The sequence below is a fragment of the Primulina huaijiensis genome, chromosome 17 (assembly GCF_012295235.1).
Source record: "Primulina huaijiensis isolate GDHJ02 chromosome 17, ASM1229523v2, whole genome shotgun sequence".
NCBI classification, from domain to species: Eukaryota; Viridiplantae; Streptophyta; class Magnoliopsida; order Lamiales; family Gesneriaceae; genus Primulina; species Primulina huaijiensis.
This window is the reverse complement of record NC_133322.1, coordinates 15,540,583-15,566,098: the sequence shown is the minus strand read 5'-3', so window position 1 is coordinate 15,566,098 and position 25,516 is coordinate 15,540,583. Positions and strand designations below refer to the sequence as shown.

At 35.0% G+C, this 25,516-nt stretch overlaps 1 protein-coding gene across 1 annotated transcript; it reads left to right on the top strand.

Annotated features, from left to right (window-relative positions):
• The first annotated feature begins 1,497 nt into the window (after positions 1 to 1,497).
• Positions 1,498 to 5,367, top strand: LOC140962962 (U-box domain-containing protein 52-like). The gene is made up of 10 exons (XM_073422100.1): positions 1,498 to 1,858; positions 2,194 to 2,312; positions 2,410 to 2,531; positions 2,619 to 2,824; positions 2,914 to 2,983; positions 3,094 to 3,394; positions 3,486 to 3,587; positions 3,688 to 4,116; positions 4,266 to 5,021; positions 5,109 to 5,367. Exons 1-10 carry the CDS (start codon positions 1,696 to 1,698, stop codon positions 5,211 to 5,213), a joined length of 2,373 nt encoding a protein of 790 aa, XP_073278201.1. The 5' UTR covers positions 1,498 to 1,695; the 3' UTR covers positions 5,214 to 5,367.
• The last annotated feature ends 20,149 nt before the right edge of the window (positions 5,368 to 25,516 follow it).

The window sequence follows — 25,516 nt, the reverse complement described above, 5'->3', positions numbered from 1 at the left end:
ATAAATTAAAATCTCTATTGCGTGTATATGACAACAATATCTCCCTCTCTAAAAAAACCCTCCATAAAAAAACTATCTATTACACACTATTTTTTAACAATTGATATTCGATGAAATTAAGAAGTATAACATATAGGTTGTGCTGATCTATTTCTTCGAGATGGCTCGACTTGTTGCATATTTATAGTGAAAATTAATACTTTTGACATAAAAGTAATATTTTTCACTCAAGTCAGCATATATTATACAAGAGTAGATATCTCGTGAGACGGTGTCACGAATTTTTATCTGTGAGACTGATCAATCATACCGATATTCACAATAAAAAATAATACTCTTAACATAAAAAGTAATATTTTTTTATGGATGACTCAAATAAGAGATCCGTCTTACAAAATACGACCCGTGAGACCGTCTCACACAAGTTTTTGTCATTATACAATATATTTTTGATATAAAAATAATAATTTTCACTCAAATAAACATCTATCACACAATATTTCTTTATAACATAATTTACAAAAAATGATATTTTGCAATAAAAAAATAATATTTTTTTGCATAAAAAATAATAATTTTCATAGGTTGAATAATTTGAAGTCAAATCAACATATATTATACGATATTTTTTCATAACATAACTAACACAAAATATAATTTTGTAGTGAAAATATACTTTAGACATAAAAAAATTATAATTTTCATAGGTCTGATAAGATGAAATATTCGTTTTACAAAATTTACTTATTGATATTATCTCACACAAATTTTTATGTTATTTTATTTGGTACTTACCTATCTTATCAATTGCAAAAATTATATAAGCATCAAATTCATTAAATATAGAGTACTGAATGAAGAAAAACCGGATTATTTTTATTAACGATACCTCAACATTTTTTATAGATAGAGATAATCATAACTTTATATATTTTTTAAAATATTTATGTAAATTTAATGAATTATAAGTGAAAACAATTTCACTCTTAAATTTCCCGAATAATTTGTTATCTTAGAGGGTTCCAGATTGTTACATTTGAATAATAACTAGTACTTTGAATATTAAATCTAACTTATAGTAGTATTAATATAAAAATAAATTTCAACCATTTAATTCTTTTAAATATATGTGAGAAAAAAACTTTTTTTCCATTAACTTTTTCTATTTTAGATTTTGGACCACAAAGTTTTAAAAGTTTGATTTTGATGCACTAACTTCGTCGGAGTGCTGATATGGCGCCAGAAAATGATAACAGACATTAGAAAATACCGACATGACATAAAAAATAATGACATGACAATTAGACCAAGAGAATGATACATTAAATTATCGGATTTTGAGTTTTTGCCCATTAAATTAGAATTACTATCCAACTAATTATAAGTTGTATGGTCAATACCTATAAACACGGCCACAACAGTCTCTATAAACCAATCAAGAAACAAGCTAGCTAGAGACATATAAACCAGGTGATGGTCTGCATAAATCCCATTTTATTCGGACCAAAAATCAAGTAAAACCCAAAAAAATCTCAAAGCATCAAATTAATAAAAGAAATATTGATTCTACATGGGATGAAATTCATTGTCTGGAAAGAGACCATACAAATCTACCTATTTGGTCCCACTTAGAAGAAACTTGTCTTCTGACTCCATTTTGCCTCTTGTTGATCGAGGATTCGAATTCGAAAAAGAATGTCGAATCATAGAGGGAATGGAGAGAAGAAGCAAGAAATGGTTGCGGTCGCCATTGATAAAGATAAGAGCAGCCAATCTGCCTTGAAATGGGCTGCTGATCATTTCCTAGGCAAAGGCAAAACTGTCATTCTCCTCCATGTCAAACAAAAATCTCCGTCCGGTACTCCCTGTTCGCGCAATTTTCTGTCATAATCTGCCAATGAAGCTGCTTTTTTCCCCTTTCTGGCATGCAAGAAATGAACATATATCTATCTTTTTTATCTGCATTGCATTTGGAAGGTTATATTATAGAATTTTGTTGTTCTTGCTTCACAAGAAATAATCAAATTCTACGATCTCATTTTTCTTTCGTTTTGCCAATGTCTCGACACTTTCTTTAGTCCAGAATATGGATAGATATCCACATACAGACATTAATCTGGTTTTCGTTTAGCATATCTTACAATGACATTTGATGGACTTTATTTTGATTACCCTTTTCTCCTCATGGTTCAGTTGGAAGCCATTCTAGTTTTTCCGACAATGACGACGTTTCGAAAGGGAGCAAGGTTCCATTCGACAACCAAACCAAGGAGCTTTTCCTTCCCTTCCGTTGCTTCTGCAACCGCAAGGACGTAAGAAACGATACCTTTTCTTAAAATTTTTGTTTCATCTTGATTGTTTGTAAATGCTAAGATACCAACTGAGGAGGATGAAAATAATTTGTAACAGATAAAAGTGAGTGAAGTTTTACTAGAAGACACAGATATAAGTAGAGCTCTTTGTGACTATGTGAGGAACAATTTAATAGAGAACTTGGTGCTTGGTGCCAGCGTCAGAACTGGTTTTAGCAGGTAAAGAATAATACATCTAAATCTTATAATTACACTTTCATTGCCATTCAATTCAAAATGTTAACAGTTCATTTTTTTCAAATTTAGATTCAAGACTGTTGATATTCCAGGAAATGTTACCAAAGGGGCACCCGAGTTTTGCACTGTTTATGTCATTGCTAAAGGGAAAATACTAACCGTCAAATCGGCCTTGGTAAATTCAGCTCCGAAAGAAGCTGCTCGCCCGGTGCAGAATTCGACTAATCCTCCTGGTTCGACTGATGCACGGTTCATGCAAGTTAACGGGACACGAGGTAGGTCGTTGCTGATCATAGATATATCTTCGGTGTCGTTGCTATATTGTTTTCATTGAGCTAAAGAAAACTGGGTTGCACCATTTTAGGAGGTGCCTATGTCGATAGGTCGTCTTTTCCGGCTAGGACAAGTGGAACGGATAACATAGATTCAATCAAGTAAGCAGACTGATATGAAAAGAAAAAACAGATGCTATTCAATTCAATTTAAAGTGAAAATGTTACATACGAAGTTTTTTGAAAAAAATCTTCTATACCATTTATGTTAGGTCACCATTTATGAGAGGAAGAGCTTTGAATAGATCATCATATGGGGATCTTTCTTTGCCCGACACGGACATATCGTTTGTGAGCTCGAGCAGGCCAAGCAACGACCGAATGATGTATGCATTGGATCAAGATACGAATCTGCCCCCTCGTCTGTCTAGCGGGTCAGATGCAGAAAACTCGATGAGTTTTGGATCCCAAATCTCCAACTCCAAATCCTCCGATGGAGGCAGCAGTTTCGGAGTCTTCTCTTCAAGTTCACTGGAAAGTGGGAGCCATCCTTGGTCAGGATCTCAAAATTTGGTATGCTTAAAAAAACCATTTACGAATTTAAAAGAGAAATATAGAGACTCGAAGATAGTTAATAGCCCGGGCTATGTTTTCGTGTATGTAGGATGATGTAGAAGCAGAGATGCGAAGGCTGAAACAGGAATTGAGACAGACAATGGACATGTACAGCACAGCTTGCAAGGAAGCATTCACTGCAAAACAGAAGGTATTGTATTTAGATTTTTCCCTTGACATATGAATTAATGTATACTAATACATCAGTCTTTTGTCGAATATACACACGGGATTTGTAACTATCTTCGTAGGCGCTAGAGCTTCATCGGTGGAAAGTGGAAGAAGAACAAAAACTCGAAGAAGCACGACATGCAGAGGAAGCAGCTTTAGCTATTGCAGAGAGAGAGAAGCAAAAATGTCGGGCTGCTATTGAGAAAGCCGAAGCGGCTCAAAGAATAGCGGAATTTGAAGCACAAAAAAGAATCAATGCTGAAATGAAAGCACTCAGAGAAGCGGAGGAGAAGAAGAAAGTATTGGATAAGTTGGCACAGAACGATGTTCGGTATCGAAAATACACGATCGAGGAGATTGAAGCTGCTACTGATTATTTCTCCCAGTCTCGAAAAATCGGAGAAGGTGGATATGGGCCAGTTTACAAGTGCTACTTGGATCATACACAGGTTGCCATAAAGGTTCTTCGGCAAGATGCGGCACAAGGAAGATCACAATTCCAACAAGAGGTATGAAAACAGGAGTATATCCACATTACAAAAAAAATATTGTCGTGTCAACTTGTATGATAATGTTTTCTTGTTGGCCATTTTCTTGATTTGGTATCGTGGCATACTCGAAAATTTTCGATATCTTTTCTCTGCACATTGTGATTCAGGTCGAAGTTCTGAGTTGCATTCGACATCCCAACATGGTGCTGCTCCTAGGAGCATGCCCCGAATACGGGTGTCTCGTGTACGAGTGCATGGTAAACGGAAGCTTGGATGATTGTCTCTTCCGACGTGGAAACACTCCAGCTCTCTCATGGCAACTTCGATTCCGAATAGCAGCAGAAATCGGCACCGGCCTTCTTTTTCTCCACCAGACCAAGCCGGAGCCACTCGTGCACAGAGACCTCAAACCGGCAAACATTTTACTCGACCGCAACTACGTCAGTAAAATCAGCGACGTTGGCTTAGCTCGGCTTGTTCCACCTTCTGTAGCCGACACGGTCACACAATATCACATGACGTCGGCAGCTGGAACGTTCTGTTACATCGACCCCGAGTATCAGCAAACCGGCATGTTGGGCACTAAATCCGACATTTACTCACTCGGAGTAATGCTACTTCAGATCATAACAGCCAAGCCACCTATGGGTTTGACTCATCACGTCGAGAGGGCTATCGAGAAGGGGACGTTCGCAGACATACTTGATCCCGCGGTTCCTGATTGGCCAATAGAAGAGGCATTGGGCTTTGCAAAGATAGCACTTAAGTGTGCAGAATTGAGGCGCAAAGATAGACCTGATCTTGGAACCGTGGTGTTACCCGAGCTCAACAGATTACGAGTATTAGCCGAAGAATCGATGCCTACTATGTCCATGGCTACAACTCCAAAGATCATTCCAAGTCCGAGAGAGTCTTATTCTCATGTGAGTACCAAGTTATTCTCATGTCCGTCAGCCTTTTTCTTGTAATGACTTATGACTAATATAGAGGTGAGTTTTTAAATTTTGCAGGTGGCTGAGTCTCAGAAGCTTTACTCAAATAGTGAAGGCATACGGGGACGTACAATGACAGGATACATTCCAGAAAATAGAAATTTGGGAACAAATGAATTTTAGTTTCTTGGTTGATTATGATAGAAGAAGTAACCAAAACATTGGATATTGGAAAATTGGGTGATATCTTTTGTAAGCTTGTAATAAAACATTTATATCTGTAACATTAATGATGTTTTGTGCAAACCATTCATTTGTTATAAATATGTGTTTTATGTTCTCACGTTAAAATCACATCCAGTAGTACTATTACGAGTGTCCGGTTTGTGATAACTTTTGTCAACATTTTGATAATATCATCCCAACTTTTAAGATCGAAACGGTCACGGCCTATTGTTCTAAATCAAGCACGACGCCTCTTTTTGGGCGCTTCTGCTTCGATCTGAACGGGCATTTGTTCAGGAACACAGGAGGCTCTCGGAAAATGGCGTCGATGGTGTTGTTTCATGGATAGGTGTGAGTTTTCACCTGATTTCCCCGTCGTTCCAACGTTGTCCTTTGATGATGTCTTCAAACTTTTGAACCAAAAGACACCCCACTCCATATGCTTGGAACAACATATCCATGCAGATAAATATTTAATAGTGGTCCAAGATTTAATTTTTACATAGATAATTTAAAACATGCATTTTTGCATTCATATTGAAGTGTTATTCTTCCTTTAGAAGAAAAGAGGTCTTTCCTTTATTTCTGATTATTGAATTTGTGATTTATTGTGTTATTATAACAAATTGTGTTTTGAGAGAAGATTGTCGATTTCCATAAACACCAATAGTGGGACAAAATTTGTCGTCATGATCATCGAGGTTTTTTTTTAAAATCTTAAAATATTAAGAAATTTTGGAAATTTGTGAAAAATAAATATTTAAAAAAATAAAGAAATTTTGGAAAATTTTGAGAAACCATTCCGTAACGGCGGATAAATCACGATGTTTCATCAAATAGCAATGTAATGGTACTTCACTTGTTTCAGCCTACAAATTTGTCGCATCAAAAGTCAACCCTGTTTCAACAGTCGTTTAGCATTCACATAATCGAACCAATTTTGAGGCTCTCATTGTGGATTGGTTTTATACATACCCTTTTTATTAACTTCTTCAAAATTACATGAGTTCTCTTGAGAGCACGATCAATGGGCACCACTTTGGACACACAATGAAAAATATCACTAATTCAGGTATAGGTCCCGAAAATAACTAATATGTTCTGGAGTCAAATAGATGTGAATACCAAAGTTATTTTTTAATCTGCAACTTCACAAAATTCAGATCGAGTTGCTAAGGAAGTCCACCTGGTGTCTAGACGGTAGATTCTCAAAACACGTGACCGGTAATATCAAACTGCTACTAAAACCATTGACTATCAAGGTCCCAGAATCACTTTTGTTAATGATTCTAAAGGTAAAGTTATGAATAATGGTAAGATTATTCGCGATAACATTATTATCAAAGATGTACTCTTAGTTGAAAATATTTGTTATAATTTGATTAGCATAAATTAATTGTGTGATAGTGGATATGTTTTAGATTTTCACAAACATACATGAACAGCTTTGCTTGTAATATTTTGTTGGTTGGACAACGTTCTGGAAATACATATAAAATAAACCGTTGTGTTTAACAACCATCTGATTCTATGTGCTTTCGTGTTGGTAATTCTAATAAGAATTTGTTGTGGCATAGGAAGTTAAATCATTTTGTTAGTCTGAATAAACATGATTTGGTCATTGGTATGCCAAAAATTGAATTTTCAAAAGATAAGATTTGTTTTGCATGCCAGATAGGTAAGCAGGTCAGATAAACTTTTAAAAACAGAGAGTGTAACTCATTAGCTTGATGCTCAGAATTAGCGCATATGAACTTGTTTGGTCCAGTATCGGTGATGATTTTAGGGAGAATGAAATACACTCTTGTGATTGTTAATGATTTTTCAAGATTTACTTGAGTAGTGTTTTAAAAATCAAAAGATTAGACGTCTGTCCAATCGATCAAAATTTTGAAACATATTCAAAATTTTCAAAATAATCTTGTATAATAGATCATATGAGAATGACAGAATCACTGAATTTACAAATCAAATTTGTCATCCTATCTAGATAATCAAGGAATCCGACACGAGTTATCTGTAGCTTGATCTCCTCAACAAAATGGAATTGTTGAGATGAGTAATCAAATCCTTAAAAAGTTGCAAGAACAATGCTAGCTGATTTCGAGATTTCTCAAAAGTTTTGGGTTGAAGCAGTGAACATTTCATGTCACACTCAGAACATATTGATGATAAAAAAAGAGCCACAGAACAACATCCTATAAGATCTGGAATGGCAAACAACTGGAAATATCTTATTTTAGAATATTTTGTTGTAAATGCGTTATTCATAACAATAGTAAAAATTATATGACTGATTTCGATGCTAAATATGATGCTGGTATATTATTAGGATATTCATATGTTAGTGAAGCTTATCTGAGTACTCATTCACAAAACTTTAACAGTTGAAGAATTTGTTCATATAATTTTTTTATAAATCTTCTGTTGTATTACATTGTTGCTCATGATATTCATGATATTACATTGAATAATCTGAGTAATAAAATGAAAAATTTTAATCTTGAATATGAAAGTGATGATGAGATTCGGATCAGAAAAACAGAAGATCTACAATGAAATGGACATTCCTATTACTCAAGTTGATGAAGATATCGAGCTGATCTTGGAAAATCAAGTTGATCTAGTCCAAAATCAGGATTCTCATATTGCAAATCCAAATCCACTTAGATCGGCCATGATATCGGTGAAATAAAAATATCCATCTGAGCTGGTCATAAGTAACTCTGCAGCCCCACTAAGAACTAGAGGTCAGATGATTGATGAATTTCTGCATGCTACATTAATTTCACAATTAGAACCTAAGAAATTAGATAATCTCTTACATACACTACAAGAAAATATGCCTTCAACAACACATCAAAGACAGCGATTTTTTATTAAAACCGTTGTCTTTTTTCTCTTAACAACAGTTTCAACAAAAACCGTTGTCGTAGCCTAAAAAACCCCGCTTATAGATAACAATTTTTTAAAAACCGTTGTCTTTCATGTGTTTACGACAACGATTTTCTAAAAACCGTTGTCTTTTAGCGTTTTTTTGGGGGTCAAAGACAACGGTTTTATAAACTGTTGTCTTATTAGCGTGTTTTTTTTGGACAAACGACAACGGTTTTAGAAAACCGTTTTCAAGAAATTAGATAATCTCTTACATACACTACAAGAAAATATGCCTTCAACAACACATCAAAGACAGCGATTTTTTATTAAAACCGTTGTCTTTTTTCTTTTAACAACAGTTTCAACAAAAACCGTTGTCGTAGCCTAAAAAACCCCGCTTATAGATAACAATTTTTTAAAAACCGTTGTCTTTCATGTGTTTACGACAACGATTTTCTAAAAACCGTTGTCTTTTAGCGTTTTTTTGGGGGTCAAAGACAACGGTTTTATAAACTGTTGTCTTATTAGCGTGTTTTTTTTGGACAAACGACAACGGTTTTAGAAAACCGTTTTCGTTTAGCGTGTTTTTTTTTAAAATAGCGACGGTTTTTGTTTAACTGTCGCTAATAGCGATAGTTTATTAAACAACCGTCGCTAATAGTGACGGTTTTTGTTTAACTGTCGCTAATAGCGATAGTTTATTAAACAACCGTCGCTAATAGCGACGACTTTAGCTTAACCGTCGCTAATAGAGATGGTTTATTAAACAACCGTCGCTAATAGCGACGGCTTTTGATTAAACTGTCGCTAATAGCGACGGTTTAACCAAAAACCATAGCAAATTGTTTATAAATATCCGTATTTTCTGCCCAATTTAACCGATCTGACGCTCACTTACAGTAGTTCAAGTTTGAATCAAGTTGTCTGCATAATTCTAAAGTAGAACAGATCAGTTCGCAGACTGATCTGACAACATTATCTGAAGACAGCAGACAATTATCTCCAAGTATATTTCTAAATTTGTCAACCAGTACAGTACAAAAGATCCGTTGGTTATCCCTTTCAGCTAATGTCCTAGAAATTTGAATTATATGTTACTATTTTCGGAAATATGACATGGAGATGTGGCACCCTCTGGACAATTTTTGGCTAGCCAGTACATCTATGAGTACCGTATATATTTATTGACATTTGGAACCAACACCTATAAAAAAAAAAGATGCATCAGAATTGAAGAAGACTACTGATTCATTGATCATTTCTCTCATTATCTCTCAAACTTATTTACTTTAAACTGATTTTCACACGCACAAAGTTCCATCAGATCAATTAAGGATCCTATTGTGCACACTTTGTTTCTCACTTTTCGTTTGCATATGCAAGTTTTATTGTACTGTGAGAATCATTGTAACTGTCAGGATATTGTTTCTGAAGAGATTGAGTTAAGATAGTAGTTGCTAGGAGTTTCAGCTCAGAGGGTTTGTGTCTTTGTGAACTAAGATGAAGTGGGTTTGTACAAATAGGTTGTATTGATCAAATTTTATAGTGGATTCTTTTTTAAAACAGAAGAAGAAAAGACGTAAAAGCTTAGTCTTCGAACTTCCATAAATAAATCCCCGTCTCTATTTATTTTCAGTTATCTTATATGCTTAATATGCTCTTATCTGAACCGATCTGATGCACTTTAGTATATCAAATTCATTTGGTACTTCGAGTTGTTTCCACACTTATTATTTTAGTAGCTCATTCTATTTAGTTTGATTGGAATATTAACTTGATTTATTAACACGGTTTAAGTTTTGCATTATTTGTCATATTTTCTTTATAATTTATACATTCTTCTCTAAAATGTAATTTTGATCCTTGACATGTGGTATAAATCACATATGGACCAATGAAAATAATGAAAGCAAACACAGTTGTTGTAACATAAAGTGCTCTTTAAATAGTAGAAAAGCCAAGGATGGAATGAACTGCTGAAGATTTAAAAAAAAATCCAATCTGGACGACATGGACAAAGATATCATTTATAAACACTAGATAAAAATATATTCAGTAAAATTAAAACATGTTCAACTGCCAAATAAATCTTAGAAAAACTAACTCAACTGATGCGATCCTTCGAACCACGAAAAGCAAACGAGCTAAAAACCAAAGAAACGCCCTCGATTCGATGAAACAAAGAAACGGTTGTGTTGTCCCGATCTTATTGATTAAGTAAGTGTGTAATATTCACCTCTAAATTACGAAGAACTTAACAATAAATATTAACGAGATAAACAATCGAAATTCAAGCGAACCTTCAAAGAACTCGTCTTTGACAATCCGAATGAAAAATAATCGACAAACGCCACAAAGTATTAAATTTTGATAAGTTTGATTTGAGAAACACACAAAGGTATATACAAAGCCAAGCTTTGTAAATTGAGAGAAAAACTCTATCAGTATGAATAAACTCAAGAATAATCTCGTTTACAATGACCAATTTTCGAGTATATATTGTTTACAAATCTCAAAGATATCAAAATCTAGCTACCAAAATAATAAAAACACTAAACTAGGAAAAGTATGTGCCACGCGCATATGCGTGCCCCGAGCTCGCGCATATGTGCGGATGTCTCTGCCTGTATGCTGCACAATATCCCTTCGCGCGCATATGCGCGCCCTAGTTTGGCGCATATGCGCGAAGTTCTCTGTTTTAATCTTCGGTGTCCAGTACTCCTCGCGCATATGCGCGCCCCTTCTCGGCGCATGTGCGCGAGTTCGCGCATATGCGCGCCTTGTCTTCGCGCATGTGCGCGAGGCTCTCGGGTCCAAGGTCTCGATTTCGGCCTTCTCTTTATAATTAGCACTTGAATAACATTGAAATATCTTCCAACTTCATTGCTATGCATGCCGAATTCTTTGAAGCTTCGAATAGCAAGCTTTAGCACGTCATGCCTGGCCAGATTCATATCATACTCCCCTTCTTCAAAAATATTTGTCCTCAAATCTTGGCTACCTGCGCAAAAACGAAACAAGTTAGTAATAACAGGAATTAAATTATCAACATGCTTACCTTTAAACTCAAGCTTGTAGACGTTATCATTTGCTCGCTTCATCAGTACTGGAAATCCCAACATCACTGTTTTCTTTCCTATAAACTCATCAATTTCACCAAACATCAAATAACAAATGACACCAAATGATAAAATACCATTAAGTATCACAAAAATAAGGTTTCTCCCCTTCTTAGACCTAGTCAACACCAAAATAATATCCACACACGTGTACGACCATAGTTAACTAGAAATAAGATATAACTGATGCATGACATAGGAATACAGTCGACATGTCATTCTCCCATATACAATGCATGTATCACAATAACACTCAACATGTCGCTTCATATGCAGCAAACGCCTATAATCATGCATTATGTCAATGATCACACCACTACAATACTCTTCAATATCACATATCTCATACAATGAATATAGACTGAAAAATTTAATATTTTTAAACATATATTCATCACGAATGTGGCAATTATTATATCCAACCGTCAATCTCTCAAAACCATCCCCCCGTAAATATCCATCATGCAAATCATTTTAATGAAGCTCAGATGCCCTTTCCCTATATCCAAGCCACCTTTCACTACACCATTTGACATACCTCTTCATATGCAACCAATACATATATTGATGCATCTTATCAAAGATAAAACCACCACAATAGGCCTCACCATCAGATAATTCATGCAATAAATAAAGAACGAAGAATTTAATCTCCTTAAAATTGTATTCATTATGAACATAAAAATTCTTATATCCCTTCATGCTCTTTCCCAAGTCATCATCAAACAAGTCTGAATCATGCAAGTAGAACACACTAGATGTACTATCCATGTAATCATTTAACACATCACAAAGATTTGAGTATAATTCATTGTCATAACAAAGAATCATCAATTTGACAACTTCTGAAAAATCATAATCACTAAAATTTAAATTTGATCCATGCAATATTTCACCATTCTCAAACCTATGACTCCTAGGCACGAAAGTTAATTCACAGTTAGACTCTTTAGACATCCCACTCTCAACACTCACTCCAAATTCTTGCATATAGCACAACAATGAATTAAGGTAAGAAAGCAAATCATACCTCTTAGATGCTGCGTTGCCAACTAACCTTACCTCATCGCGATTGCACCCAACGTCATGTGGATCATCCCATTGCATTTTTATACCCTCAACACTTGCTTGCCTCCTCATCATGATTTCATCATATTCCTGCAAAGGAGAAATAACAATGCTCGGGATTGAACCGGCTATATCATCATAATGATAATAAACCTCTTTGTACAAAGGTACTTTAAGGGGTTTATACAAAGTGGAATAACTCTCAACCTCACTCTTTTCTCTCCTTTGGGCCTTTAAGTTATTTTTCTTTTTCTTTTCTTTGGCCTCTTTTTCTTTTTCATTTTTTTTTCTATGGTCATCTCACTATTTTGTTCACTCATTCTTTCGACCATATCACATTTTTTCCACTCATTTCAATAAATTTCAATTGATCAACAGAAATAAATTTTTCCTCAAATGACATGCGCAACAAAGTTTCTTCTTGACTACACTCCTCCTCCATCGTAGACAAATTAGGTACTTCTTCCCCACCTAATGATTCGGCCCCCACTGTATATTATTCAACAACATTCAACTTACTAACTAGTGGAATAACACCATCATCAACTCTAGCCTCAACTTCGGATTCAAGTTCAACTATGACCTCAACTTGAACTTCAGATTCAACTACACCCTCAATCACAATTTGCGGTTCAAGCTCAACAGATGACTCTACTACTGTCACACCGTAACTTGAACATTGACTAATATCATGACCAACTGCTAAACACGAACAACATATAATAGCACAAGTACTAGAATTTGAGTTTTTAATTGTGCCTTGATATTCATATTTGCTAGCTTCACGTCTCGACTCCTTCTTTGGCATAGCGATGATTTTTTCTTCCAAGCGCGTCCCCCACGTGGATGCCATCGATCCCCTATGCACATCACGTTCACCTCTTCGGCCTACTCCTCTATTCTTCTCACATCGTCTATCATCATTACGATCTAACTGGAACACTCTATTCCCTCCAAATCTACTACCTCCCCTATTCTCATCATCATGCTTATCATACATCTCCTCTTTTTCACACCTCCTATACCTCTCACGTAGAGGTTTAAACTCCTTCTCCCACATTCTATCCAACCCTTTTAATATTGTTTGAAATTGACGATCGTAAATAATTATACCTGCAAGAAAAGGTTAGTAGAAAACAATAAAGAATAAAGTTCCTCACCACGAATCCTCACTAGTCACTCCAATGAAAATTCACTCGACTCTCTTCCTTTTTTTTTGTCCTCACTACAAATACCTCACACGTAACTCCAAGAAATAAACGCTCACACTCAAGTATTTCACTCGATTTCTGAGAGTTCTCTCGTAGGGTACACTTTCAGGCTTTGTAGCTTGTGTGCATCAAACTCACAAGTTCAAACTTCACGACACTTGCAAACTGACTTACACGGACCGCTTAAGACGAGAAATTTGAAATTTTTTTTTGATTGTGAGAGTCACTTGACTATGACTCACAAAGGAGATAAGAACAAGATTCAATGCTAAATAATAGCACAATTTTTTTTTTATTGTGAGAGACACTTGAATATAGCTCCCACAAGAGAATAGAACAAATTACCAAAACCAATTTATGGCAAAATTTCGAAAATTTGTTACTTTTTTTTTTTGGATTGCACAAGGATGGCTGTGCAAACTCGAAAAAAAAAGATAAAAAAATCAGAAATTTCGAGAATCGCAAGATCCACGAAAGATGAAGAACGATAGGATAAACAGATCTGATAATAAACGATAGATAAACACAGAACTGAAAATAAAAAGAATAAACTTACTTGAATCAAAGGGAACCTAAAGCTCTGATACCAAATGATGCGATCCGTCGAACCACGAAAAGCAAACGAGCTCAAAAACGGAGTCACGCCCTCGATTCGATGAAACAAAGAAACGGTTGTGTTGTCCCGATCTTTTTGAACAAGTAAGTGTGTAATATTCACCTCTAAATTACGAAGAACTTAGCAATAAATATTAACGATATAAAAAATCGAAATTCAAGCTAACCTTCAAAGAACTCGTCTTTGACAATCCGAGTGAAGAACAATCGACAAACGCCACAAAGTATTAAATTTTGATAAGTTTAATTTGAGAAACACACGAAGGTGTATACAAAGCCAAGCTTTGAAAATTGAGAGAAAAACTCTATCAGTATGAATAAACTCAAGAATAATCTCGTTTACAATGACCAAATTTTGAGTATATATTGTTTACAAATCTCAAAGATATCAAAATCTAGTTGCCAAAATAATAAAAACACTAAACTAGGAAAAGTCTGCGCTGCGCGCATATGCGTGAATGTCTCTGCCTGTATGCTTCACAATTTCCCCTCGCGCGCATATGCGCGAAGTTCTCTGTTTTAATCTTCGGTGTCCAGTACTCCTCGCGCATATGCGCGCCCCTTCTCGGCGCATGTGCGCGAGCTCACGCATATGCGCGCCTTGTCTTCGTGCATGTGCGCGAGGCTCTCGGGTCCGGGGTCTCGATTTCGGCCTTCTCTTCATAATTAGCACTTGAATAACATTGAAATATCTTCCAACTTCATTGCTATGCATGCCGAATTCTTTGAAGCTTTGAATAACAAGCTTTAGCACGTCATGTCCATCCAGATTCATATCATCAACTTTGTGAAGGAGATGACGAGACTGAGGAGAATAAGCTGATGGTGGCCATTCGAAAGTTCAATAATATTAAGATGAAGGTTGGAGAGATGAGAAACGAATTTGATGAGAGATTCAGTAGCATAGTGATCGAGTTGGCAGCTCATGGAAATGAGTAAAGTAATCGTGAAGTTGCACTGAAGGTCATGAAAGTCTTACCAAGAAAATGGGATGTGAAGACCATTGTCATATGAGAATCAAAAGATCTGAACAAGATCTAGTTTCGCAATCTGTTTGTTGATCTGAAGGCTTATGGGTTCGAGCTGGGAAATAGAAATGATGAAGAACCATCAATCTCTCATCCAACAAAAGCTCTTGTAGTAGAAGAAAAATCTCCACCAAAATCTGCTGAACAACTTACCAAAGATGTCATATCACTATTTGTAAAGAAATTTGGAAAATTTATGAGGAAGAATCTCGCTAACTTACAAAAATTACAAGAAAGAATCAAGATCTTCTGATCAAGCTTGTTTTTACTGTGGTAGAACATGCCACTTAATTGATGATTGTACAAGACCGAAAAAGGATGAAAAGAAGTTGTTTGAAAGGAGAAGGACAACATATGAGAAGAAATACTCTAGGAAGAAGAGAGAGCAAAAGGTGTTGCTAGCTGAAAAGATAAAGAACAAGTGGGTTGAGTCAGACACAGAGACCACCAGCTCAGAAGATGCATCCAGTGAGAGTGATGAGGAGTCTGTCAAGTGCCTAATGGAAAATGATGACCTGGAATCCAACAATTATGAGGTATTTGATTGTACAAAGATGAGTATATACGAGATGACTTAATCATTGCACTAAATGAAATATGCATGGTGTATAGAACAGTTTTGCAGTCATTTGATAAAATCAGAACCAAAAAAAGTCTAATAGACAAGTCTGGTAGCTCAAGCTGTGAACAGCTTAATGAGCTAGACATTTTAAGTCCAAAGTTGCTATGCTAACGACTGAAAATGAAAATATGTGATCTGAAGTCCAAGTAATAATTATTGAAAATCAAAGTTTGAACAATTTCATCAACACTTGAAAAAAGTATTTTGTTTCACTTGAGAAACTGGATGAAGGTCAAAAGCAAGCTGATTACAGATCATGCTCAGACTTTGATAATAATGATCGCAGTACTTCTGAAACAAGTACTCAGTTGAGTTTAGAGAAAGACAAATCTAAATTAATAGATTTTGTCATATCCAACACAATATATGAAAATTTAGAGCCATAAATTCAAGTTAGTCAACATATTTACCAGAAGAACAAAGGTATGCATGGTGACTTGGGTGTGTAGAACTTGAGAGTTCTAACTCAAGTTGGCACAAAAACAGACTAAGAAAGAATGGTTATGACTCTCATTTCAAATCAATCTGGTTTGATAAGAGACATATCCGACAGAACCATTTGAAGGTTAAGCATAAACATTACTACAATTGAAACAAATTCAGAAGAGATATAAGTTTTCTGATCCGAATGCAAGACCTAAACAGAGCCTTGTTAAACATTCACCGCACAACACCAACAAGATTTCAGCACAATCACACACCCTATTGAAGACACACAATGGAAAATTTGTTTGGATAATTCAAGTATGGGTATCGAAAAGACTATTCCGATCTGGACCTAAATGAGATATGGGTGCCAAAGTTATTTTTATCTGTGATTTTAGATAAGTCAGATTGAGCTGTTAAAGAAGTCCACATGGTACTTAGATAGCGGATGCTTAAGGCACATGACAGGAAATGAAAAAACGTTATCTGAAATAATAGATTTTCAAGGTCCCAAAATCAGTTTTTGAGATAATTCAAAAGGTAAAACTATGAGTAAAAGTAAATTTATCAATGGTAGCATTTTTATTAATGAGATACTTCTGGTTGAAAATCTATGTTATAATTTAAATTAACTGGTATGTTGAACAACCGTATGATCCAACATGATTTATTGTTGTTAATACTAGAAAGAATTGGTTGTAGCACAAAAGGTTAAATCATTTTAATTTTAAGACCATAGCTAATTTGAGTAAGAACATCTTAGTATTCGGACTGCCAAATATTGATTTCTCAAAGAATAAGATCTGTCCAGCATTTCAGATGGGAAAGCAAGTCAGATCAACCTTCAAAAGCAAAGGATGTACTGCCTCAATTCGATGTTTGGAACTTTTTTATATGGACTTGTTTGGCACTATAATAGTAATGAGCTTAGGGGGAATGAAATACACCCTGGTGATAATGATTTCTCAAGATATACATGTGTTATCTTTTTTATTTCCAAAGATCAGACCAATACTCAACTTATCAGGATCCTAAATCACTTATAGAATGAGAAAACCCATGTGATAAATATAATTAGAAGTGATCGAGGAACTTTGTTTACCAACAGATTGCTTACAACATATATGGAGGAAAATAGAATCAAGCATAGGTTCTCTGCTTCCAGATCATCTTAGCAAAACGATGTTGCAGAGAGACGAAACAGAACACTTAAGGAAGTAGCTCGAATAATTTTAGCATATTTTGGTATATCACAATGCCTTTGGGCTGAACCATAAACACCGTCTATTACAATCAGAAAAGATCGATGATCAACAAAAAGCATGGACACACACCTTATCAAATCTGGAATGAAAATCAAACTGAAATATCATAATTCCGTGTATTTTGTTATAAATTTTTTATTCATAACAGCGTTAAAAATCATTTAAATTTTTTGATATAAAATCAAATGTTAGAATACTCTTAGCAAACTCATGTGTTAGAAAAGTCTAACGTGTTTTCAATAATAAAATTCTAAATATTGATGAGTCAGTTCATGTAGTATTTGATGAATCATATGTTGTACACAATGCACACTTAAATGATCTTACAGATAGAATGGAAATCATTAATCTTCACTCTATAAGTGATGATGACATACAGATCAGAAGATTAGACAATTTGCATTATGAACCGAACATTCCTATCAATCAAGCTGACAAGGACATTGAGATGATACCTAAAAATCAAGGTGAAGAGAGAACAAATCAAGCTTATCAAGTTCAAAATCAAATTGAGCTTGTTCCAGAATCAGCTGACCCAATTCAAGAACAAGATCCTTCTATCAACGATCCAAATCATCTTGGACCATGCTATCAGTGGTAAGAATCATCCACCTGAGCTAGTAATAAGTAATCCATCAGCTAGGTTATGAACCATGAAGTACATGATTGATGAATTTTTGTATGTTGCATTTATCTCACAAATTGAACCCAATAAGATTGATGAAACTTTAATTGATTCAAATTGGATGAATGCTATGCAAAATGAATTAAATCAATTTGATAGAAACAAAGTATGTCATCTAGTTCTCAGACCATCAGATCAATATTTCATAGGTACAAGATGAGTTTTTAGAAATAAATTAGATGAAAATGGTATTGTAATTAGAAAAAAAGGTCGTATTAATTGCAAAAAGATACAAGAAAGAAGAAGGAATAAATTCTGATTAATCATTCGCACTTGTATCAACATTAGAAGCTTTTAAGATATTTATTTCCTTTGCTGCTTTCAGAGAATTTAAAGTGTATCAGATAAATGTTAAGAGTGCATTTTTAAATATATTATTATAAGAAGATGTGTATGTAGAACAACTTCCTGGATTTGTGAATCATGTATTGCCTAATTATGTGTTTAAATTAGACAAAGCCTTATATGAACATGAACAAGCTCCTAGAACTTGGTATGACATCATATCCAAATTTCTAATTGATCACGATTTCATCATCGGAACAGTTGATAAAACTTTATTCAAATTCAGTAAATGAGATCACACTCTATTAGTTCAAGTTTATATCGATGATATTTTTTGGGTCAACTAACCTCAAACTCTGTGAAAAGTTCTCTAAGCCGATGTAGGAAAATTTTGAAATGAGTATGATGAGTGAGCTGACATTCTTCTTTAGATTACAAGTAAGACAAGTTGGAATTTTAATATGTCAAGCTAAATATACCAAAAAACTTCTCAAGAAGTTTGGAATGGAGAAATGTTCTCCAACTTCTACACCTATGAGCTCATCAATCAAACTGGATAGGTATAAAAGTGAACATCAATTGACGTGCCACTATACAGAGGTTTAATCAGTTCATTGTCGTACTTAATTGCTAGCAAACCAGATATCATGTTTGTTTTTTGTATCTGTCCTAGGTTCCAGGTTAATCCTAAACAATCATGTTATATTGTTGTTAAATGTATATTGAAATATCTTACGGGTACTCAAAATATTGGACTCTGGTATCCAAAAGATTCCAATTTCAATTTAATTGGTTACTTTGATGTAAATTTTGCAGGTTGTAAGATTACAGGAAAACCACAAGTGGAACTTGTAAATTTGTAGACATGTTTATCTCTTGGTTTAGCAAAAAACAAACTTCTATAGGTACCTCAACAGCAGAAGCAGAGCACTTAGTTGCTATAAGTTTTTATGCTCAACTACTATGAATTCAATATCATCTCAGAGCTTATGGTGTGTGAAGCTGATGAATCATCAATTTTTTGTGACACTAGTTCTATATAAATAACATATAATAATGTGTTGCACTCAAGAACTAATCATATTGACATCACACACCATTTTATAAGAGATCATGTCATAAAGAATGACATCAGATTGGAGCATGTCTCAACAGATCATAAAGTGACATACATCTTTATCAAGCTAATATCTAAAACTAAGTTTTCTTATTTTAGAAATATTCTAGGATTTGTTGATTTAAATTAATAATGAATGTTCTTATGGAGAATCTTCAGATTAAGCTAATAAGGCAACAGTCGGATTTCTAAGTTCAATTTGTCTGACAACTCGAGAATATGGTCAGTTTGATCTTATCTTATAGCCCTTATCTGTTGATGATCACCCAATAACAATCTGTTAAGAACATTCAATTATCCATTTTATTTAATTTATTATATTTAATTTTGATACACATTTATTTACCACTTTAATTATATTGTTTATGTTTCAATTTTAAAAAAAATTCAAATATTCTCCACCAACATGCTGACACATGGACTGACATGTTTGTCTTATACACGACCGTATATATGCTCATTTGATTTCATCGACTCTAGTTATTATTTTCGGATCATCTTCTCCATCAAATTTCTTGCCCTCAATATTTTCTAACTCTAAAAAATGTTTTCCTATAACGACAATACTCTTTCAAATCAACTTTGATGATGTTTTTCTGCTATTGGATGATAGCATGGTTGCCATGTTCAAATATCTGGAAGCTATAGTACTGAAAGGATTTCTGGACTGTGCAAACTACATATGAGGAATGTTTATCTTAGTTCTTCTCTTCTGCCAAGATCGTAGATGAAGCCATAAACTGCACAATCAATGAGTAGACAATCACCATCAAACAACATTTCTTCACAGAGATCTTGGATCTACCCACATAAGGAATTAAGAATTCAACATACTAACATCTGCAACCATTGAAGAAATGAAGGTGAAGGTCTCACTGTCAGGTGCCCTCTCTTAAATATTTCGGCAAGAACAAAGAGATGAAAATTGAGTAAAGGATGATCAATGATATTGTGAACAAATATCTAACTGCCAAAGCTGAGTCATTTGATGTTTTCACCATCAAGAGGCTAGAGATGATGATAGTTATCACTGCAGGGACCAAAATCAACTGGTCTACCATTGTGTACAACATTTTGATAGCCATGATCTCCCATCCAGACAAGAAGCATCGGGGCTATTCTGTACCAATCTGTCAACTTCTGGAAAGAAGCAGGCCCAGATGGGACTATCTTCCTCCAGCACTCTCACAAGGTTCTAACTAAAAGAACATTGCTACGTACAAGTCAAATAACATCATCTTGCATGATGATGTGCTGAAAGTCAAGAATGAACTGGTCAAAATTAATTAAGAAAGCACCAGTTAAGCTCAAACGGGTGGTTGAATTCTCTGAATCAGATCAAGAGAATCTCCCATTAACTCAAGTTTTCTCTCAGATACTGAAAGAAAGAAGAGAACCAGCTCCCATTCCACCTGTTCCGATAAGCAAATTTTTAATCGATTTCAAAATATTTGAAACCAACATCACTTGTCACGAATTAGGTTTACCTTTGATTGACTCAAAAGACAAAGACAAAGACAAAGACAAAGAAAAGGGCATTCTAGTAGAACCAACCAAGAATTTGTCAGCAGTTCAACCCGGAATCAATTTGTCAATGCAAGAAGTGGAAAACATAGTACAAAATCAGTTGGAGAAGTTTGATAAGTTGGTGCACAACAGAACTTTTAAAAATTACTCAAAGATCAAAACTCTGGAGAATTTAGATCAAATGACAACTCAAGAAACTCAATTTTGGAATGGACCGAGACAAATGTAATCCCATAAGAACTAAAAAGAAGAGAATATATGGGAATGATACTAATAGAATGTGGTATGAGATTGTTTTTAAAAAATAAAAAGAACTTCAATCCAAAGAACCCAACTGCTTATGATGATTCTGCAGTTTTAAGTCAATTGGATATAGATGTGCATGCACTGTCCATGAGAGTGAAACTCATGATAACCTAACTAAATTTGCCCGTTTCAATCGAAAAATTTCAAGAAGAAATCACATCATATTAAATGGATTTGTAGGAACATATTAAACATTTAGAACAATCATAATAACAAACTCTTAATTTTCAAAAGCCGTTGACAGATTATGTCCCATCTCAAGTTTCAACAGTTCAAGAAACCAATGGTAAACAATTTTAAGAAGCTCTTACAAATCAATCTCCTCCAAGAGATTCTAAAACCCAACAACAAGAACAAACTAAAAAAGCACAGACTGATTCCATCTCACAACAACATGAAATTGATCAATAGTTTGTTGGAATGAATGTTGAAAAAGCTCAAATATCTTTTCAATACTTTGCGGCACTTCCTGAAGTTCTCTTGACTAAAAGAGCTGAGGTGCTATAGTCCCTTGGCAGATCGATTGCCCCTGAACTAGTTGAAGTAGCTGCTCCCCAGATTACAAACTCAACAATCACACTGTCTTTATTCTGCAACAAGTTATAATTGTGGAGTCCGAATCTGATCCTTACTAACCAGTTCCACCACAGCAACCAACAACAGAAAAAAAAAATACTTCTCACCAGACATCATCTATTAACGATCTCATCTTCAATTCGTTCCAATCTCAACCACTGATTACCCTCAGAAGTTACAAATTGAGAAGTAGAACAACCAACTTCTTTATGTGATAAGGGCACCTCCTTTAAAGAAATCCCTGCTGACCCATAACCTATAATTGATCCACAGTTCTGTTCACAAATTTTATTACTGGAAATTGAGTTACCCCTAAACTCGCATGTGCATTCAACTCCGATGTTTTAAGAATTCGATCTAAGTGATCTCTCAACAGATGATTCTACTCCACAAGATATGCATTTGGTTCATCAAACTCTTTCAAACATTCAGAATGAGATAGCTGGTCTCAGGACATATCCAGTGGCAACTAATCTGGATATTGAACTCTTCAAGTCCAAGATAAATGCTCAGTTCACTGAAGTCATGAAAGTTATAAATCAACACCTAAGCCAAATATCTGACCTCAAAGCCATCTATCGAAGATCAAATGTTAATGTAGTCCGCACGATTGAAAAGAAGGAAACTTTGCTGACAGGCCACTTAGAGACTATTGTCAAGCAGATTTATGAAGTTGTTGAATACCTTCAAAGAGGGAAGGGTGATGTCAAAAAGAGGAAAAAGCCCAAGAATCAGAAAAATACAAGTCTTCTGCTCCCTCCTCGTCTCAGCACAACAAAGCACCTTGTGGTGGTGGTCATGAAAATTCTGATGGTTGTTGTAACGTCTCAGATTTGACGACTGTTCCCACTATACCAAGATGAATCTTTCCAATGTGTTTATGCCCTTACTCACACATACCTTAGGAAACTTCTCAGGGTGTCACTCATCCCAAAATTGCCCCAAGTCAAGCACACTAAACTTTGGATATTTTATGTGATGAGCTTTCGAAAAGAAGATACACCTTCTTGATATGAGTAGTACCTATCAAATCAAGCACTCCTCAACTGCACAGTCCCATACCTGAATAGTTTTGGAATTTCTCTCCTCCTGGTGTAAGATCAGTTCATTCATGTTCCCTTCGTCTAGAAGCATGCCAGGAGCCTCTCATTATCCTTGTCACCTCATGGCACCGACGAGCACCCCCGCCCTCTTCGGCCCCGGGCCTCATATGCCCACCAGCTTCTGTGTTGGGTGCAATAATTGTCCATGCTTGGTAGAGTGATCGAACCGTGGTTCTTGAGCTGCTATGCGGTTTAAAAGATTTGAGTTACATCATTACCACCAGTTATAGATTTTGGTAAATCGGTAAGCGCTTGGTCCTACATTCCGTTTGTTTCGTCCTTGAACCACACCATACTAGGAGAGGTCAGTTCTGATACCAACTGTAATGCCATGGATTTGACGATTGTCCCCACTGTACCAAGATTAGTCTTTCTAGCATGCTTATATCCTCACTCACACGCACCTTCTCAGGGGGTCACCCATCCCAAAATTGCCCCAAGTCAAGCACGTTTAACCTTGGAGTTCTTATGTGATGAGTTACCGAAAAGAAGATGCACCTTCTTGATATGAGTAGTACCTATTAAATCTTTTAAACACTTCTCAAATGTATAGTCACATCCTGGACAATTTTGAAATCTCTCTCCTTCTGGTGTAAGATCGGTTCATCAGGTTACCTTCGCCTAGAAGCCTATCGGAGCCACTCATTGTCCATGTAACCTCATGGCACTGGCAATCACCCCCCGTCCTCTTCAGCCCCAGGCCTCACAATGTTGGTCAACATAGTAGCTCAAGTATTGGATATAGACCAAGCTACTGTTCTCATCAAACATTCAAAAGAAGATAGAGAATAGGATATATAAATTTATTTTGTTTGTGATCTAATTTTGATTACTCCTAAACAATGTCATTTTAATATAAGAATGTTTCTGCAATTAATTGCATAACACCTTAGTTTTGACATCACTAAAAAGAGGATAATTGTTAATATAAAATTGGAATTTAAGCTTTGCTCTTCACAAATTAAACTGATCTAACTTGGTCAAAATTAATGGGTGCAGAATTTTGAACAAAACTGGACTGAAAAAGGCTATCGTTGATTCACCTCAAGTGATCTTACCATCAAGTTGACAAAGCCCAATTAAACTACGTTGATACAAGATGAAATGGGCAGACACGGACATACAACTTGAGCTATCTAACTTAACCGAACTAACGCGCACTTACCGTAGTTCAAGTCTGAATCAAGATGTCTGCATTATTCTATAGCAGAATAGATCAGTTTATAAACTGATCTGAAAACATTCACTGAAGACAAATAGACAATTATCTTCAAGTATATTTCTAAAGTTGTCAGCCAAGACAATACAAAGATCCGTTGGTTACCTCTTTTGGGTCGTGTCCAAGAAATTTAAATTATCCGTTAATATTTTCGAAAATAGGACAAGGACACGTGGCACCCTCTGCACAATTGCCAGCTACCTTGTATATATCTGAGTACCATATATATTGATTGACGCTGGGAACAAACACCTATAAAAAGGGATTCATCGGAATTGAAGAAGACTATTGATTCATTGATTATCATCAAGCATTCCTCGAATTCCTAGTATCTCTCAAACAGATTTACTTTAAGTTCATTTGCATACGAACAAAGTTCAATCAGATCAATTAAAGATCATATTGTGCATACTTAGTTTCTCACTTATCATTTGTATGCAACATAAAAGTTGTATTATACTGTGAGAATCATTGTAACTGTTAGAAGATTGTTTCTGAACATAATGAGCTCAGAGAGTAGTTGCCATGAGTTTCAGCTTAGAGGATTTGTGAACCTATCTGAAGTGGGTTTGTACAAAGAGTAATATCGAACAAATTTCTAGTGGAATCTTTCTGGAAACAATAGAATGGGAAATATAGAAGATTAGTCTTCGAACTTCCACAAACAAATTATAACCTCTATTTATTTTCAGTTGTCTTATGTGCTTAATCTGCTCTTATCTGAACCAATCCGTTGCACTTTAATATATCACACTCACTTGATACTTTGAGATGTTTTCGCACTTAGTATTTTAGTAGCTCATTCTACTTAGTTTGATTGGAATATTACTTGAGTTGTTAAAATTGTTTAAATTTTGCATTATTTGTCATATTTGCTTAGCAGTTTTTTCACACCCTTTAAACTGATAATTTCTATCCTAACATGGTATTTATTGCTTATGTTGTTTCTAAGAATTTTAAAGTTTACCAAATCGTCGTTAAAAGTGTTATTAAATGGTTTGTTGTAAGATGAAGTTTATGTTGAACAACTTTCTGGATTTGTGAATCATATATTCCTTAATTATGTGTTTAAATTAGATAAAGTTTTGTATAGTCTGAAACAAGTTCTTAGGGCTTGAATGACATTTTATCTAAATTTCTGATTGATCATGATTTTACTATTGATATTGTTGATAAAATTTTATTTAAATTTATGAAATTTAATCACACTTT